The 20,104-nt window shown below is 37.4% G+C and overlaps 1 protein-coding gene across 1 annotated transcript in view; it reads left to right on the top strand.

The window, feature by feature from the left end:
• Positions 1-18,307, top strand: part of MOSMO (modulator of smoothened) — a 64,493-nt gene extending 46,186 nt beyond the window's left edge. The window contains exons 2-3 of the mRNA XM_046668289.1: positions 12,681-12,893; positions 17,497-18,307. Of these exons, the coding sequence (XP_046524245.1) occupies positions 12,681-12,893; positions 17,497-17,681 (398 nt within the window). The 3' untranslated portion in view covers positions 17,682-18,307. The remainder of the gene's footprint in view (positions 1-12,680; positions 12,894-17,496) is intronic.
• Positions 18,308-20,104: the final 1,797 nt, after the last annotated feature.

The raw sequence follows: 20,104 nt of genomic DNA, 5'->3' as shown, positions 1-20,104 counted from the left end.
TGGGGAGGAATTGATCGCAAAGGAATATGGGGGAATGTTTTGTAGTGGTGTGCATATTTTGTATCATGACTGAGATGGCTGTACACATATGTCAAAACTCATTGAATTGTACACATGATGATGAATTTTGGGGCGGCCGGGTGGTACAGTGGTTAAGTGCGCACGTTCCACTTCAGCGTCCCAGGGTTCGCTGGTTCGGATGCCGGGTGCAGACATGGCACCACTTGGCAAAAGCCATGCTGTGGTTGGTGTCCCACGTATAAACTAGGGGAAGATGGGCAGGGATGTTAGCTCAGGGCCAGGATTCCTCAGAAAAGAGGATTGGCAGTAGTTAGCTCAAGGCTAATCTTCCTTAAAAAAAAAAAAAATGAATTTTATTGTATCTAAATTATACCTCAGTAAAGCTAATTTAAACAATTGTAAAGAGTTATCAGGAACCCTTTAGGAAATACTTCATTTGTAAAATGGGGCAAGAGACCTAAAGAAGTGAAGTTTCTTGCTCAAAATTATGTGATTAATGTGCCTGTGGATAGAGTACCTATCTCCAGATTCCTAGTCTTGTGAGGTTGCCCAGTTCTCTTGGGATTAAATCACATCCTGGTGTGTATTGTGCTTTTAAATGTTCTGTGAGTGTGCATCTTGGCTCTGGAAATACACAGACCATGTGTATGTATATATTATAAGCTATGGAAATATAGCAATGATGTCTGTGTTCTTCTTCATACTTCCCACAATGTATTGCACAGAACGTGTGCTCAGTATTTGCTGTGAATGAAAGTTTAGCGTAGCACGCCGTGGCTACCAAGACTTGGACAGAAAAGTCAGGATTATCTCTTGGCATAGTGCCAGGCTTCTCGAGTTCAGCAGAGACCGTCTCTAATGTATGGATTTCCTAGACCACCATCTCTTTGCTTAGGAGATCACAGCTACGATAAATGTCAGCTAATTAATGGGAGATTGATTATATTGTATATTTGTATATTGTATATTGTATATTGTATATTGTATATTTCTGCGAAAGCTCAGATAGTGTTTTCTGATGTTGAAAATTGGGGGAGATATCACCTTACATTTTCAAACTGAAACCAAAAATAACTACAGTAGGAACACAAGCTCCCCTTAAAGATTAAATGGAAGAGCAGTTGTCAGAATCAGAACTTTTGTCTTTCTTCAAAGCTCTCCACTCTTAAATCCATCCTATTCTGTAATTGAGGGACCATGCTAATGGCAGAGAATACTCATCTCAATCTTAAACTTCTTTCCTCACATTTGCAAGACTCTAAACTTTTGATTCATTTTTAAATAATGCAATAGATCTACATAAAATGAATACAGATTTATGATTTTTTTTCATCTAAGCCCAAGAAAGCAAGGAACTGAAAGGTACCATGAGAGAACAATAAATTTAAGAGGAAGATGGAATCCCACGGATTGGGTTTCCTTTCTTAAAGTACATACCTCTAGTGAAATAGCAGTATATCATTTAATAATGTTTAATATTTGTCAAGTTCTTACTGTGTAGCAGGCATTCGTTGTAGGTGCTTTACATACATTCCCTAATTGAAACCCTGGGTTTTAGTCCCAGCACTGCTAGTTGCTTTGTATCCTTGGATTTATCACTTAACTTCTCCCGGCCTCAGTATTCTCCAAACCCTAACTTGGGGAGGTTAGGACAGATGATCTCTGAGATCCCTTCTAGTTCTAAATTCCCTATTTTATGACTACTTTTGGGCAGGAGTTTTACATGATTGAGAACCATTCTGTCTGCTGCATTGCTTGTTTACTTCTTGATCATTGTCCATTGGTTTTTTTCTTTAATTGGGTTCATAATAGTTTACAACATTGTGAAATTTCAGTTGTGCATTGTCGCTTGCCAACACCATATAAATGCTCCTTTTCAACCCTTTTCCCAACCCCCAGTCCCCTTCCCTCGGTAACCACTGATCTGTTCTCTTTGTCCGTATGTTTATCTTCCACATATAGGTGAAATCATCTGGTTTTTGTCTTTGTCCATCTGGCTTATTGCACTTAACATAATACTCTCCAGGTCCATCCAAGTTGTTGTGAAGGGGAGGATTTTGTCCTTTTTTATGGCTGTGTAGTATTCCATTGTATATATATACCACATCTTCTTTATCCAGTCATTAGTCGAAGGGCACTTGGGTTGCCTCCGTGTCTTGGCTATTGTGAATAATGCTACAATATATATAGGGGTGCATAAGTCACTTTGAGTTGTTGATTTCAAGTTCTTTGGATAGATACCCAGTAGTGGGATAGCTGGGTCATAGGGTGTTTCTATTTTTAGTTTTTTGAAGAATCTCCATACTGTTTTCCATAGTGGCTGCACCAGTTTGCATTCCCGCCAGCAGTGTACAAGGGTTCCCTTTTCTCCACAACTTCTCCAACATTTGTTATTTTTTGTGTTAGTGATTATAGCCATTTTAACGGATGTAAGGTGGTATCTTAGTAGTTTTGATTTGCATTTCCCTGGTGATTAGTGATGTTGAACATCTTTCCATATGCCTGTTGGCCATCTGTATATCTTCTTTGGAGAAATGTCTGTTCGTTTCCTCTCATTGGCAAACCTTTTCAGCGATTTGAAGGCTGTGGAGTTGTTATTAATGTTCAGCCTTTTCATCAAAATCTTTTGCAAATTATTCTGCAGTACTTTTTTGGCCACAAAAACTACTTGATGTACAAAATTTGTTTGATTTTATTCCATTTACCAGTATCACCTGTCTTATACCAGCTCATTTCTACATGTAAAACATGGAGACTATTAGGTGAAATAAATGTTAAGATGTTAAACTTGGTTTCTTCTGCCAAATCAATCAGGGAAAAAACAGTAAGTATCCCAATATGATCTATTGAATTCCTCCATGGGAGTTTCTCATGATACTGAATTGAATTGAAATGGAATAGAAAATATAGACATAGTAATTTAAATTCCATTTTAGTTCTCTACCTGATTTACTTTAATCTCTTTTGCATTCTCTAATTTCTTTTAGATCCAGAGCATGTGCTTAAATTCATACATGATTGAAAGATTTCACAGCGGGTAATATAAATGCAATTAATACATTTTATTTAAATTTAATGTATAATACTCCATAAACATTTTGGAATTTTAAAATAGAAAGCAAATGTTTTCTGGGTTTTTTAAGGTCAGAATTGTATGAATTTATCTACATTCAGATAAGGTAGAATAAAAAGTACAAGGGTTCTCAACCGCAATCTACCTCCAATCCTACTTAGTCAGATTAGGCCATTCTTAGCACTGTGACAAATATTCTTCCACATATTTTTCATACATTGTATGGAGAGTTTAAACATTGTGGTGAGCTTTTTTGTTATGACTTCCTTGCACATTATATGTTAAGAGCATCAGTGATTGGGAGAGTAGTAGTGAGAACAGATTCTGGTACCGTATTGTACTTGTCAAGTACAGCTGACTTTAAAATAGAAATTCACTGCTAGTTTATGTTTAACATCTTTATAGAATTAGATCCAAGGCCAGTTTATAGAGCAAGAGCTGATAGAATAAGCTAAAATGAGAGGACAGTGTTGGGTATCTCAGTGTTGGGTATGATTTAGTCAACTATAAAATGAGACATGATCTCTGAACTACAGTCCTACTTAGAAACAGCTGGTAATAGTTGTATTTTAAATTGTGATAGAACAGCCAATAGGGAAAAGAAAATCAAACTAAAAAAGAAGCTTAATGATCATTTTTTATTTACTTTGTATCTAACAAAACCTTTTGTGATTTCATTCTATTAGCAAAGCATTCTCAATCCCAATGTTCCCAGCATTGCTGTTCCTATAAGATCTGTTCCCAGAGCTCTTATTTCAATGTCATTCAATCATTGGCTGACTACTTAACTAACGGAACAGAGACTTCAGAGGCCACACGCAGTAACAAATACAAACCTTATAGCACTATTTCGGGAAAGTCAGTAAACAAACAGTAACAACAAACCCTGGGAAAGGGAGGAATATGATTTCCATAGTTGTCACATTGTATTGTTTTAAGCTTCCAATTTGCAACTAAAACTTACAAGACATAAAGAAACAGGGAAGTATGGCCTATAGAAGAGAAAAATACACACAGTAGAAACTGCCCCCGAGGAAGCCCAGACATTGGGTTTATTAGACAAAAAGTTTAATTCAGCTATTACAAATATGTTCCAAAAAGTAAAGGATGTATAAAGGATGTGTAAAAAAATAAACCATCTATAAAGAATTAAATGAAAGTAAGAAAACAATGTCTCGCTACGTAGAGAATATCTAAAAAGAGAAATTGTAAAAAGAAAGCAGAAATTCTAGGGTTGAAAAGTACAATAACTGAAATTAGTTAAAAATTAGTAATAGAAATAAGAATTGGCAGAAGAAAGTATCAACTGACTTGAAGCCCGGTCCATTGAAATTAGCTAATCTGAAGAACACACAGAAAAAATAAAAATGAACAGAGCATGAGAGACCCGTGGGATGTGATCAGGTATTTCAACATACACATAATGGCAGTCCCAGAAGGAGACGAGAGAAAGGAGCAAAAAGAACATTTGAACAAATGACTGAAATCTCTCCAAATATGATGAAAAACTTTAATCTGCATGTTGAAGAATCTCACATTCCAAGTAGGATAGATTCGATCCATACCTAGACACATCATAGCCCAACAGTCAAAAACCAAAGACATAAAAAGAATCTTTTTTTTTTTTCCCCAAGGAAGATTAGCCCTGAGCTAACATCTGCTGCCAATCCTCCTCTTTTTGCTGAGGAAGACTGACCCTGAGCTAACATCCGTGCCCATCCTCCTCTACTTTATATGTGGGATGCCTACCACAGCGTAGCTTGCCAAGCGGTGCCATGTCCACACCCAGGATCCAAACCGGCAAACCCTGGGCCGCTGAAGTGGAACGTAAGCATTTAACTGCTCTGCCACCTCACTGGCCCCATAAAGAGAATCTTAAAACAGCAGGAAAAAAGTGAATCCTCGTGTATGTAGGATCCTCAATGCTATTAACAACTGACTTCTCATCAGAATCCGTGAGGCCAGTGAGCGGTGGGATGAAATATTCCAAATGCTGCAAGAAATGGACTATCAACCAGGAATTCTGTATCCAGCAAAACTATCCTTTAGAGACAAAGGAGAAATTAAGACTTTCTAAGATAAACAAAAGCTGAGATAAATCTGTCACTAAGAAATACTGAAAGGCTCTTCAGACTGAAATAAGAATGCTAGGCAGTATTTCAAATCCACACAAAGAATTAGAGCACCAGTAAAGGTAACTACATAGGTGAATATAAAAGTCAGTAAACATGTATCTTTGTTTGTAGCTCTTTTGTCTTTTAAATAAAGCAGTAATTATAAAACTGTGTTGATGGGCTTATAATGTATAAAGATGTAATTTGCACGATAATAGTACAAAAGGAAGGGAGGGAATGGAGGGATAGTGGAGCAAAGTTTTGGTATACTATTGAAATTAAATTGGTAAGTCTAACCTGTTGAGTTTCTTTTGAGATAAAATTCATAATTTTTTAAAGTCTACAGTTCAGTGAGTTTTCGTATATTCACCATGTTGTGCAACCATCACCAATATCTAGTTCCAGAATATTTGGAAAAGAAAGAAAAACCCCATACTTCCCAAATCCTCCTCCACATTCCCTGGCATCCACTAATCTTTCTGTCTCTGGATTTACCTATTCTGGATATTTCATATAAATGGAATAATACAATATGTAGCCTTTTGTATCTGGCTTCTTTCACTTAGCATAGTGTTTTCAAGGTTCATCTGTGTTGTAGTGTATACCAGTACTACTTTTTTTTTTTTTTTTTTTCACTGAGAAAGATTTGCCCTCAGCTCACATCTGTTGCTAATCTTCTTTTCGCTTGAGGAAGATTCGCCCTGAGCTAACATCTATGCCAGTCTTCCTCTGTTTTGTATGTAGGTTGCTGCCACAGCATGGCCACCAACAAGTGGGTAGGTCTATGCCTGGGAACTGAACCCAGGCTGCCGAAGTAGAGCACACTGAACTTAACCATTAGGCCACGTGGCTGGCCCCCTACTTCATTTTTTTAAATTCCTGAATACTATTCCATTGTCTGGATTGTGGTTATCAATAGATGGACATTTGGATTTCCACTTTTTTGCTATTATGAATAATGCTGCTATGAACATTCATGTACAAGCTTTTGTGTAAAGATATGTATTCTGTTTCAACCCCAACTGAGTGTACTGTATTACAGTTCAATTCTGACACTAATCACCTGCAGTTAGCACAGACCCCACAAGTTAAGGGCTCAGTCCTTCACAAGACTGACCCTAATTCAGACACTGCCACAATTTCAAGAGGGCCCCCAGGCTACCCACACTTCTGACCAACTGGCTGCAAATTTTGGGGTTCCCATGACCCCCTCATGTTCAATAAAGAGAATTGCAGTGCTTTGATAGGAGCCGTGGAAGCACAGAGGACAAGCACTCAACCCAGAATGGGGGGGGTAAGAGCTTGTCAAGGAAGACTTCCCCAAAGTAACCTCTAAGCTGTGAATGGAATTTTGAGTCATGGGTAGAGCCAGGAGAAGTTTGGAAAAGTAGGTTAGCCTGAGGGAACAGCATATATAAAGGCCTGATTTGTGTGTATGTTATGTATATATGGAGAGGTATATATACGATATAAGAATTTGAGCATCAGGTATGAAAAGTAAAAAGAAAAAGCAGAAGCAATATCATCCAGACCTTTGTAGGCCGTTTGGAATTAGAGGAGACTGTGTGTAGAAGAAAAATCAGATCCAATAAAGATCCCTAAAGAACAATAAATTTTAATGAATGACAGAGAAAAAAGTGTGGGAAAAGAAGGAGAAACTAAGAAGCATAAGGAAAATGAATAGAACATGGAAGGAGTCACCAAAACCAAAGGAAATGTGTTTGAAGAAGTTCTATCAGATGCTGCTAAAATGTTAAGAAAAGGACTTAGAAATATCCATTAGAGTCAGCAATGTGGAGTGGGTGAGCCGGGCAAGAGCTGTTTCAGGGGGTTGGTTGGGGCAAATGTCAAGCTGCAGTAGACTGCAGAGTGAATGAGACTCAGGAAGTGGAGACAGGAAATCTTGACAAGGCTAGGGGGCAGCGGAGGCTAGGCAGAGCAGACAAGCACAAGCAGGAGGGAGGATGACTTGGCATAGTAGGATCGTTTTGTTATGATAGGGGAGACGTAAGCACATTCAAACAATTTTACAATCCAGAAGAGAAAGAAAATGGTAAATTAGGCAAAATCCAAAAAAAAGTGAGAGGGAATAGGATCCCAAACACAGGAAGGAGGATCAATAGGATGAAAGAATGAATGTGTGCAGAAAAGTTCGTAAGTTTTAATGGTGGACAATTGAGAAGTTGCTGTTTGGCGGCCTGTTTTTTTCTGAGAAGTAGTAGACGTGGGCACCTGCTGACTCTCAGAGACGTGGTGGTTGGTTCTCTGTTTAAGGAGAGTGCAACAGACTTGGGATAGCCACAGCAGAGAATGGGGAAGCGCTGAAGTAGGGAAACCTAATTGGTTTCTGGATGGTGGTGATTTGTCCTGAGATTGAAACTTAGAAATTTGCAGTGGCACAGGGGCACTCTGATAGATAATTTTCTGTATCCGTATTCAGCAGCTTGGAGGTAACTATAGGAAGGGAGAAATTTATATTGAATCAGGGTTATGGTCTTTGCCAGGTGAGTGCAATGAAAGGCTAGAAGTTAGGTGGTAATATGATGGATCAAGGACTCTAGGCTGGATAGGGAAAGCAGGGAGGACAATAGGAAGGTGATGGATTGGGAGAAAATAGGGGTCAGTGACAGGAAGTGCTGTGGAGTTTTAGAGCAGGTAGAAGTAATGGGAGGGGACACTCGCTATAGTGGACACTAGTGACTGGCCTAAACCTATTATGTTACTCAGGTTTTCAGACACTGTCCATGTGTGGTTCATTAAGGTTCCTTGTTTTATCTGTTCACTCCTTTTGGCCAGTTCACTATTTATAAGCACCTATGTTTTAAGGTAGAACCCAGAAATCATAGCTGATAAAAATCATCACCACTATCAGTGCTTCTGGAGGAAAAAATTAAATATGTAAAGTTTTTAAGTTACCTATAGGCTATTCTTTTCTGTGCTTGTGTTTTTACTCATTTAAAGTATGAGCTGCCAGGTATGACTTACACAGGGAGATATGCATCACTGCCTACATTAGAACCCTCTTCCCATCCCCTCCTATCCTCCATCCCTCCGAATTCTCCTAAATTTCCTCAGCCAACCTGTCACTAAAACATGATACTCCATAATTTCAGTTAAGTTGGAATATTGTCCCTTGCTTAAATACAGATACTCTTGGGAGGGGCAATATTAATATGTTAAGCCTTTATCAATCATTAAGACATTTGTGGTAAAGCGTTTGGTCTGTATTACCAGTAAGCTACTTTGCTAAGATGAGATTTCTACATCCCCAGGGAGGAAGTAGAGTAAGAGATCCATGTCACTGGTGGGGATTGGGCAGGCCAGATCACAATACCTAGAGCTGACAGGAGAGTCCCATGAGAGGAAGAGAACATTGTGAGTAGGAAGAAAATTTAACTGGGAGATGGGAGAAGGCAATAGCAAATGTTAATTTCACCATTTTTGCTGAGGTTCAACCCTGTATAGGAAAATCCTCTCTATGGCCAAGTTGCCAGCACTTCACATGATTTCCTCTGACAGATTCTGGTAGGCGTGTATGCCCCTCTGCTTTACCTCCCTGTGTTTCAGATTTTCTGTGACACAGCTTTTACATCCTCATTGTGGCAGCAGATATGCTCAGACTGGCTGTGCTAAATCATTTCAACAGTGTCTGGATCTGTAGATGATGAGTGTCAAAAGCCTTTTAGTTAAAATCCTCCAGTTAATGGGGTAAGACTCATTATAACTTCCTTTTGTGTGTTATGATGCACAGGTGAGATACTGAGAGGCATGTGGGATGCTATAGTTCCTAGTTTGATTTCCTTTTTCCTATTGTGTCTGTCTTTTATTTGGGTGGATTGGTTACCTAGGAGACCGCTGCAGGGTAAAGATGGATTGGGTGTTTGGGGAATGGAATTACAGGCCCCTTCTAGAAGCAGAAGACCTGTTGGATAAAACAAAAATTAGTGAATGGCTGAGCTTGCGCTTAATTAGTGTGCTTCAGGGAGATCACACTGAGTAAGACACTACAGGAGAACCTATTTAATGCAGCGTGATTTTAAATTTAGCTTGTTTCTAATTCATTTAAATTCACCAAATACTTATTAATTTGTGCTTTGTGCCTACTGCTGCAGGCCATTCTGGGGGTTTCCAATGAAGTAGAAGGTTCAGTTCCCTCCTGAAAAGCTCATTTTCTGTTTGGGGTAAAAAGAATCTACCTTAAAATCAAGTGGACGATTGTGTGATACACAACTATAGGTATTCAGAGAATGTGGAGGATGTAAAAGATCTTGGCTAGTTGATGTGAGTGATGGATTTGAACCTATAGGTAGGAGATAATTCTTTGAGGTAAAAGAGGAAATTTAAAGACCTGGTGAAAGTTTGTACTAACAGTACCTGAATTTACAAGATTTAATAGTAGCAGTACAATTACCTTTTCAGATCTCTCTCCCCAGACAGCTTATAGAAAATGTGTGACTATGATATAAATTGTTGACCTAGACTCTTACTCAAAACATGGATTTTAGCAAAAATGTTGACCAACCACTGTTTGCACTAGCCCTTGTATAATTTTCTTCTTCTTCTTCTTGCCAAAGACCCCCTAGAACTTAGTTGTGTATTCTAGTTGCAAGTGCCTCTAGTTGAGGCATGTGGGATGCCGCCTCAGCATGGCTTGATCAGCGGTGCCATGTCCACGCCCAGGATCTGAACCAGTGAAACTCTGGGCCACCGAAGCGGAGTGGGCAAACATAACCACTCAGCCATGGGGCCAGCCCCCCTTGTATAGTTTTTTTAAGGAAAGTCTGTTTTCACTGAAAGTGACAGAGTATTAGTTTTGGAATCTCTGACCACTACAATGCTGAGCATACAAGAGACATTCAATAAAATATATGTGAATTGATTTTCTTATATACAGTGTACCTTCTGGTTGTCAGTTAACATAAGCTTTCTTTTCTTCCAGAATATAACTGCTGAATATTTGGTCTTGATTTGTGGTGATAAAGACTTTTGTAAATATAGGAGCATAACTCTTCTTTTAAAGCTGCACATCTGTCAGGTTATTTCCAAATGTCAGGTTTACAGAAAGTATAGCTATAGTTTTCATTTTCTTACTGGTTCTATTTGTATTTATTTGGTGTGCTATGCCAGTCAGGAGAGGAGGAAAAAGCAATCCTACTCAGAAAGCTTAACAATCTACAGTCACAGAAGGTTAAGTTAAATTTGAGTCCTAATGCTCCTTGCTATGTCCATAAACGGAAAGCAAGAAAGGCAACCTAAGGATACTCAGAAATATTTTGGAGAGATATTTTAGTTATGATTTACTGAACCTACAGTTTTAAATACTTGCCAGCAAAAAAAAATAATAATAATTCTCAAATGTAAGTCTAAGTCCACTAGCTATATAGAATTACCAGTGAAACTTTGTATTTTAAATTAAGTCATGAGGAAAGTTGCTGCTATAATCAGAATGCACAATATTGCATTTTGTCAGATGGTCTTTCATTGCCTGTTGTCTGTTCTTATTGCAGTTACAGCTTGTATAAATGGGATAGTGACTACAGAGGGTAATTTGTTAGAGGTCTTTTGCTGAATGATGAGGAGTAGTTTCCTGTTAGACGTTCTTGAGCATTGCTGTGAATGCCTTCTTTATTTCCAAACTTATAATAAAATGCCTTATCGTTATAAAACATCCCTCTTCCCCAAGTTTTCTCTCCAAGGAAGCTTTTTAGTGTTTCAAATTAAGAACAATTATGTAACTCCGTAGTGTCTACTTACCCCTACCCTCTCCCCTTTTCTGGTTTCAAGCAATTACCATGATACTTTAAAGGTTAGCAGTTGAGTGTCCAAAACTTTGAACTGATTTACTTTTCTTTGGCCTGTGAAATCACTCAGCTCCAAGCAGCAGCTAGAAGGAGGGATAGTGTGTGGCCTTATTGTGAAGGTTTGCTTGCTTTCTGTCCCTCTCCCATCCCCCATCTGCCTCCATTCTGCTGAGGATGATTCCATAATTATAATGCTGTTTGCACCTATATGGAGATCACAAGATGGGCCTAATTATTAGATGATTCAATAGAAAAAGGTACACCTTGTTTATCTGAGTTTTCTTCTTCCACTCTACCTAAAGAGTTATCGTCAGGGTTAGCATTAAAGCAAACAATGACTTGATTTTGAGAGAACTAATTTTTCGCTTCAATTTCTAAAAATGCATCAATGGCTAGACACAAGTTGCAGGAAAGCCCCCTCTCTCCAACTGCCCCCCCTACCCACACATACATCCATATACACAGACCCAGCCCTGGTCTGTCTCTCCCACCAAGGCACAGCTTCCCAGAATGCCCCGAGGAATTTCAGTGACTGTCCTCAGAAAAGGCGCTGATGTTCACGGCGAGTGCTGTGATTTTGAGGTTAATGTCTTGTTGTTGTTGTTCATACTGAGACAATGATTAAGACCAAAAAAAGATGCAGAAATATATTGTCTTTTAAGTGGCTCCAGAAATTTCTTTTCTTGTACTTTTGGCAACTGTTTTCCATTTGCAGGTGCTCTTAAAGAGGGAAACAAGTTTTTATTCAAAGTAACATTTTAATTGTTCTTCTTAGTAGGGAAGAGGATAAAACAATTAGTCTTTCACCTTCCTTATCTAGGTTTTCTCTACCACATACGATATAGGGGTTCCTTGGGTTTGACATAAAAGCATGTTTATGTAAAAATAGCACTTGATGTTTTACAAAAATTACTTTTATAGTATTTAAATGGGAGAGGGGGCACTTTAAAAATTACCACTAATGCCTTCATGCTCCTCTGCTGAAGCATGCTAGTGATGGTTTGGCAATGTAAACACTTGTACATTGTACAAAAATTGAGCTTACCAAATGGGGGGAACCTACTATTTTTTCCAACATTTTCTTGATTTTAATGGCAAAGTACCTATATTGTAATATTCTCAGAGATTTTAACTTTAATCAAATATATTGGTTCTAGTATTTAATCCATTATTTAATGTTATTTATATATTATGATTAGACATATTTCAAGTTTGCCTCAATTTCCTGAAAAATGTTTTTCGATTCTGCCAAAATAAAATAATATATGTTGAGTCTTAGATCTGGGAAGAGAAAACTTCCAGTTCTTTCTGCTGGTATGTAAGCTCAGCAAGAGCAGGAACTTCATCTATCTTGTTCACTGTTACTTCCCTGGAGTCTAGAACAGTGCCTGACACAAGTACTCAGATAGTATCTGTTTAATGAATGAACTGCCTTTCATGGCTTTTGTGGGTTTTGTTTGTTTTTTTTTTAAACAAGTTCACTTTGTATGTTGAGCCGAGTATTATTACATTGTGACTACGGCAGAATGCTGAGGAGTAGGACTCAGTGGAATTAAGTGCTTGAATGACCCACACGGAGAGAAATAAGATTTAAGGACGAAAGGGGTTTGGTAGGAATATTCCCTGGGTACGCCAAACCCACTAAAATAGTCCCACCTTTCATCCCCGCAGGAGCACTCACTGTGGGCCTTGTGCGACAGTGTCAAACAATCCATGGACGAGACCGGACGTGCATCCCACCTCGGCTTCCCCCAGAGTGGGTCACCACACTGTTTTTTATCATCATGGGAATCATTTCATTGACTGTCACATGTGGTTTGCTGGTGGCTTCCCACTGGCGAAGAGAAGCTACAAAATATGCTCGATGGATAGCATTCACTGGAAGTAAGTAACCTGTGCTTACTAAATTTATAGAGAAGGCACGCACACTGGTATTTTTATGAAGATAATCAAGAATCGGTAATAAGGACTCCATAATCACCAAAGAGCACCACTTGCGTACGGCCGTCAGACTCTAGGCAGTCCCATCAGCTCTTCAGAATTCTCACCACAAGACCAGGACATCCAAACCCTTAATTCCTTTGTATGAAATGCTGTTTTAATGAATTTTGTTTTTGCTCACATTGTGACATAAGTGTTCCAGGTCTGTGACTCAGAGCTACAACTAACTTGAGTCTTTTTTCTTCTTGAAGGTGTTCATATCTTCTATCAAATAAAGATAAATCTAGAAGAAAATATACAGAAATATAACTTAGATTAAGGTGGTGATTTGCTTTTCAATATCCCAGATTTTGAGTTTCTGCTGTGAGTCGTTGTGTGACCATTGAAAAATCAACACATTTGGTTATTTAATGATTGTTTATCAACACTTTTTACTCCATTAAGCTATGCCAAAGGGTATGATATATTTATATATCACACATTCTCTTGTCCTTTGCAAAATTGATTTAATTTCAGAACACATCAGAGGCTTTTCCCAAGTTAAAAGCAACAAAAATGCACAGAGGAAAGATTTTCTGTAATTCTGCTTTCTTACTTCTTTCTCTCTCAAGTGATTTTGCCCCCCAGGGGACATTTGTCAATGTCTGGAAATATTGCTGATTATCACAACTAAGGGGATGCTACTGGCATCTAGTGAGTAGAGGCCAGAGATTCTGCTAAACATCCTACAATGCACAGGACAGTCCCCCACAACAAAGACTTACCTGACCCAAAATGGCAATAGGGCCCTGTTGAGAAACCGTGCTCTAAAGAACAGGATAACGATACCTATGCCAAATACTATGGGATTTAACTTCTAATTCAATGCCTTATCATCATCTCAGGTTCGCATAAGTTTTAAAAAATGAATATTATAACAGCGCTTACTTTCACTTGATATTTTCATTTAGAACTTGTATGATAGGGGTAAGGCATAATCCCACCTATCTGTATTAATGTCAAAACTCAATTTATCCTTAAAGACCATAGGATAGGGATGTAGTTCGTGAGTCTCTGTTTCTCCCTATCTCTCTGTGAAACTCTTTCTCTTGAATGTATATGTTTTTGTCCCTGTTGTTTTAATTTTGTCTCTATATCTCCCTTAATTTTAAAATTTAGAGCAAATTGCCTATGAAATAAAAAGTCTTCCTTTCTTGTTAAGAAATGTGAAACAAGTTGATGATCTTGTTTGAGGTCAAACAGACCTCCCAATACATTTCTTTTCTAAATAGTAGGCCCCAGAGGCAGTTGTAGAGACTGTGCCACTAAATTAAAGGGTATTGATGAGGAATTTAAAGAGAATCTTTACTCACAGATAAAGTTACTTATCCAGATAGAATTCTCTCTTTCAGAAGTAAAAGAAAGTCAAAGAAGAACGATTTAGTTGAAATTTGGGAATGCATATGTTCTGAATGCCAAAAATCTAAAATATAATATAGCAAAGTAGTATGAGTCAAAGAAAGTATTAATATGCTTACATGAGCCATTGGTTCTGGTGACCCAATAAAGGGAAAGTACTAGGATTACCTTGTTTCTCATTTCTCTTCAGAGAATATTTAAGTGTATGTAACTACTTTCAAACGCAATGTGTTTTTCCTTTATTTTTTAGTTAAATAATTTAACTTTAAAAAATAATATGTACATGTGATACATAATTCAAAGCCTATGAAAGGATTACCAAGTGAAAAGTAAGTCTAATTTGTGGTCCTGTCACCCAGCCATCCAATCCCTCTTTCCTGGAAGCAACCATTATTACTAATTTCTGGGATCCCTATCAGAGGTATTCTATGCATAAAACATATATGTATATGTGTGAGTGCTGTATAAATTTGTATTTATTCTATTCTTTACCTTGTTTTTTTTAGCTCCACAGTATCTTGGAGTTAATGTCATCTAAGTAAGCATAGAGGTGCATTACTCTTCTTAGCTTCCTTAACTGCATTATTTTTGTTACAGGAGCTAGTTGGCTGGGGTGGCAGTCCTGAGAGGGATTGGGCTCCCCCTAGTGTTTCCATTCAGCTTTTGAAAATGTACTTCAACTCTATTGTATTAATTTCTATTCCAGTTAAGCTGTAGTTTTGGTAAGAATGTAAGGGCAACATTTTCTGATGAGTTTACCCAGTGGGGAAATAGCTCTCAGAGGAGAGCCACACGTGATGGGGCTTTCCTATGGGGACAAGTGTAACAAAAGATGTTCTTTTTCTTCAAGTCTGACCATTGTCCTTTCCTCTGTCGCCCTAATTTACATCCTCATCCACAAGAACACCCAATATCTGAGTCTCACCACTGAGAAATCTGTGCCATGGAGGATATGAAGTTATGTCTTTACAGGCTTATTTAGGACCTAGAACTTAATTGTCAAAAGTTGATAGATATTGTCAGCATTAATTATATTTTAAGATCTAAAGTAACGTCACAAGTCTCAATAGCTTAGAAGAAAACTCATTCACCTATACTAAATCTTCCCAGGAAATATAGAGAACCTAATTCCTTGGATTAGAAACCAAGATTAGATTGAATAGGAGTTCATTGCTTCCTTAAAATTTGATTAAGCCTTTCTTAACCAATTTAGAAAATATTTAACTCATAAAATATTAAACTCTACTTTAAATATAGTCATTAAATGATTACTCTGTTTAAAGGATAGATTTTTATTTTACAATAGAAAATAGGAAAGGATAAGAATAAAGTTGGCACATCAATTAACAGAATGAACGACTGTAATATCTGCATATTTCTGAAGCACTTGTAAATTATTTTAGTATTTCTTGAGATTAGATTAGTCAACATTAAGAAACAAACTATTTTTAAAACAATAGTCTTGTCACATTGTTTTTTATTAGATCATGTATAGCTACTTAGATTATAGTTTCATTTTATTTACCAAACCATATTAAGACATAAGAACCATTAGAAATTGGTAGCAGATAACACTGATAAGTGGGCATTGACAGCACTAATAAAGTTATTTACTACTGACTATACAACAGAAAGGCCAAAAAACCTAATACTTAATAACTAAATTTTTCATTTGTTCTATAGTAGGTATCCAAGAGAATCCAAATGCATTCATGTAGCATTATTTGGTTTGGTCGTTTGCCCAAAATGAAATAGGTTCTGTGTCTGTATAATATAAAATAATCCACTGAAATGGTGCAAAGCACGCAAGTGTCAATGTTTTTCTTAAGCTAGTGTATTACTTAAGAAAATGTTACCTTTCAATACATTTCTGGAGCTATTCCTTCCAGGAAAAGATTCCTAATTGGCTTTTAAGGACTCTTCTATTCAACTTTGTTGCTGGATTAACACAAAAATAATTTAGGACAAGTGTCAACTGACATGTTTATCCAGAACTCGGGCAGTATTCCTGGGGATAGGTTTAACTTGGAAAAGGTTTCTCGTTCAGTTAATAAGGGAAAGCTTCAACTCTTCATATGCAGTGCCTGTAGTAATCTATCTTCACATTACACTGAAGAAATGTTTATGCTTCCAAAGAAATTTGAAGGACTATGAACATTTGACGAATGTGCTTTCAAAAAGCATAAGATAGGTTCTTGGAAAAGCTAGCCTATGCATAGGTTACTTTGTGTTCGCTAAGAAGAGCACAGGGGAGCATGCTGTTTTAGCAAACAGCGGACTCTGGAATTACTTCTACCCAGACACTGGGTTTTCTGATATCTTCCTAGAAACATTTTAGCAAATAATATATTTCATTGTGTTTGTATACAATAATCAAAGAACATTTCCCCATCCTTCCCCACTTCAACCTCTGGGTATCCAGAAACTAACAGAGATTTTTATTTTTTTGAACATTGAGCATGATGAGAGAACCACTCTGACAATTTGCTAATCATCCTACAAGTCTGAGGTTCTTTCCACTAGCTGATTTTAAATCAAAGATAAATGGTACCTATGTTTGTTTGTACCTTTCCCCCAATCCCTTCTAAGTAATACTAACTGAGAGGAACAGAGAATTAGCAAAATAATAACTATGATGATAGTCTGCAACATTTATTTAGCACTTACCATTAATTTGGCAGTGTGCCAGGGACTTGACGTTGTTTTGTTTATCCTTCTAGTATTTGCCCCATTTTCTGAAGGGAACCAGAAGCCTAAAATTGCACAGCTAGTAAGTAGCAGTAGAGCCAGAACTTAGCCCCTATCTGATTCTAGCCAGAGCCCTTAATCACTACTTTAAATGGTCAAAAATAGCAGATGCGGGCCCTGAGTAGGTTTGGAGGCCCTTCTTACTGCTCATGTTCGAAAGTGTCCTACCAGTTATCTAAAAGGCTAACCCAGCTTTTACTGTATTTAATTGTTAGGCTTTGGGGACATTATGTGATCTGTAGTAGATACAAATCTTTTGACAAGTGGTCCAATGTTTTAACAGGTTTGACCATGTTATCAATCCACAACCCTTCCTACAAAATTCCTTTGTGCCAAATTTTCATTGTTTTCTGAATCACCAAACCGTGTTACTAATGTTGTGTTTTGGTTTGTTTTACAGTGATCCTTTTCTGTATGGCTGCCCTAATATTTCCGATAGGATTTTACATCAATGAAGTCGGAGGTCAACCTTATAAATTACCCAACAACACAGTAGTTGGGTCATCATATGTACTTTTTGTCTTATCAATTTTCTTTACAATAGTAGGACTTCTATTTGCTGGCAAAGTTTGTTTACCAGGCTGATGAATGTCTAAATTGCTTGACTCTTTTATTATTTTTTATTTTATTTTATTTTTTTATTTTTGGAGAGTTGGGAGGACAAAAGCAAGGCATCTGAGAAGTCCTCTCGGAGGAAGATGCTTAGATGAAACTGATGGTGAAAGAAAAAAAAATGCTTTGATTTGTTCTCACTATGCACTTTGGATTTAAAAACAAAAAGTGAGGCGAGCCTTTTCCGTAACCAAATACAGACAATATTGACTAATCTCCTGAGCATATTCAGGCAGTTAGGTCTGCACTGTGATAGCAACCTAGTGAAGGAGAATGCTTTATACTGAAAGCATGTGGCCCTTTGTGATTCTGTTGTTCTGTTTTTAATGTCTAATGATTCATTTGAGAAAAACAAGTCTAATTATTTATGAATCATGGTGGACCAGAGGGATGCAAGAGAAGTTCATGTGGGGCTGGCCTCACCTCCTAAGAAATTAGTGTTCACAGCTTCATTGTAATGGTATGAGCCTTTGGCACCAGAATGGATTGCCGTTGCATTACTGCACCAAGAAGCCAATAGATCAAAACTTGTTTGCTAAAATGTATGTAAAAATTCTGAAATTCCCTATTCTCTGTGTACAAAAAAAAAAAAATCGAACACTAAGAAATATGTTGTTGGGGTGGGTGGGTGGGGGAAATGTTCCTTATATTTATATAAATATATATATATAATATATATATTTTGCTGATGCAGTATACAGTGTGTATATAGTGTGTGTGTGTGTGTGTGTAAATTTATATACACACACATGCAAATAGTTCCTGGAAGAGAACTCTGAATGCTTTGCTAGCAAAACACTGTGGTGTGCAAACCTAGAACTCAATAGAAAAAAAGCCATTTATCTGAAGGCTGCATAGTGGAGAGAGTCTTCAGTTTACCTCATTCTTTGTAGCGGCCCTTGATTTTAACAGGTTTTTGTAATAGGTACAAATACTCCCATACGTTTCTAGGTGCAATTTTAAGTTAAGCTAAAATTCTTTGTAGGGTTAATTTATTTGTATATGATGGTAGAAGGTAAGATCATGTCAAACCTTATAAATTGGGGAATCTGACACTATTTAAATTATTGGCAACTGTTGTCTGTTGTACAGAGGTTCTCTTTTTCTACTGGCTCGGTCTGTTACATTGATAACACATTTTATATGTTCAAGCACACAATTTTACATAAATACAGAGTTCACTAGTAATATCAATTTACAATATTTTGGCTATTTACAACACTAACTTCACTCTGCTATAAAAAATTATGTTCTTTTCATTTGCAAGCATTATTAATACATCTCCTTTACCAAAAACCTGAGCAATACAATATTTTCTTTATATGCTGTATGCTTTTGTTTGCTAAAAGCTAACATTTTTGCATTTACTTTAAAAGGGCTGTACTAAACCCACAGCTTTACAGTTTTCCTAAAAGAAGCATTTCAGCTAACCCTCAAACCCGCAAATAGTTTTGGAATACAGTGTTTCTCTTCTCCACGTTTCCATGCCTTCATGTCAGTGCTTAGTTGTTTCTCCAGGTGAACAATACAGATAATCTCCTGTTTGAAATGTGGTGCAGGAGAGTCTTTCATGACAGTGGAACTAAGTTTTTCTTCTTTATAGTAAAACGGCAACCCAAATGTCCCTATCAGGTAGAGTTAGAGTCCCGTGTAGTCCATATTTCGCACAGAAATGAATGCACTGTTTTTAAAAAACTACATTATAAATTACAGAATGATTACTTTGGAGATGGGGCTGCCTCCTCAGATATTCAACGTATGAAATGGAAGCGCCTGATGTGTTTCACACTGGCTTGTTTGACATTCATATATTTTACTGTTAATCCAGCAGTGTTTTATTGAGAGAGAAAACCCCCAGTGTTTCAGCTCGCTCAGGAGTTGGGGTAAGAGGAGGACCACCACTGCAGTGCATTCCTTGAGTGTGCTGGGGACTGTCACACCTTTCCTTCCCAGGGTCAAAGAAACCTTTGGGGAATGCCCAGGGGAGGCTGTTTTTCCCCGAGTATTATGATATCTAGTCAGTTCTGAGCATACCACTGGATGTGTTCCATGGACATTTGGGATTGCAGTTCCCATAGTGATTTGATTGGTCCTCAGTCAGATGGATCACTTTGAAGGAAAGCTTTGGTTGTCACCATTATACCACTGAAATAGTGTTAGCAAAGTATGGTTCAAATTAATTTATGATATGACCAAGAGCTTTTCTCTTCCAAAAGACAAATTTTATTGTAAATAGTTTCTCAAAATATTTTTAACTGGATCATAAGCATGGGGAGAGAAAGTTTCTCAGCTGCTAAGAATTTCCCCACTGTTTACTTCTTTCACTTACAGTGGTATTGCATATAAGATTGCAAAATTTAAGGTTTTATTTGTATCTATTACCCAAACCATTAAAT

Source organism: Equus quagga, chromosome 7 (genome assembly GCF_021613505.1).
Source record: "Equus quagga isolate Etosha38 chromosome 7, UCLA_HA_Equagga_1.0, whole genome shotgun sequence".
NCBI classification, from domain to species: domain Eukaryota; kingdom Metazoa; phylum Chordata; class Mammalia; order Perissodactyla; family Equidae; genus Equus; species Equus quagga.
Note: the sequence above shows the minus strand (reverse complement) of the source record. Positions and strands in the feature narration are given on the sequence as shown.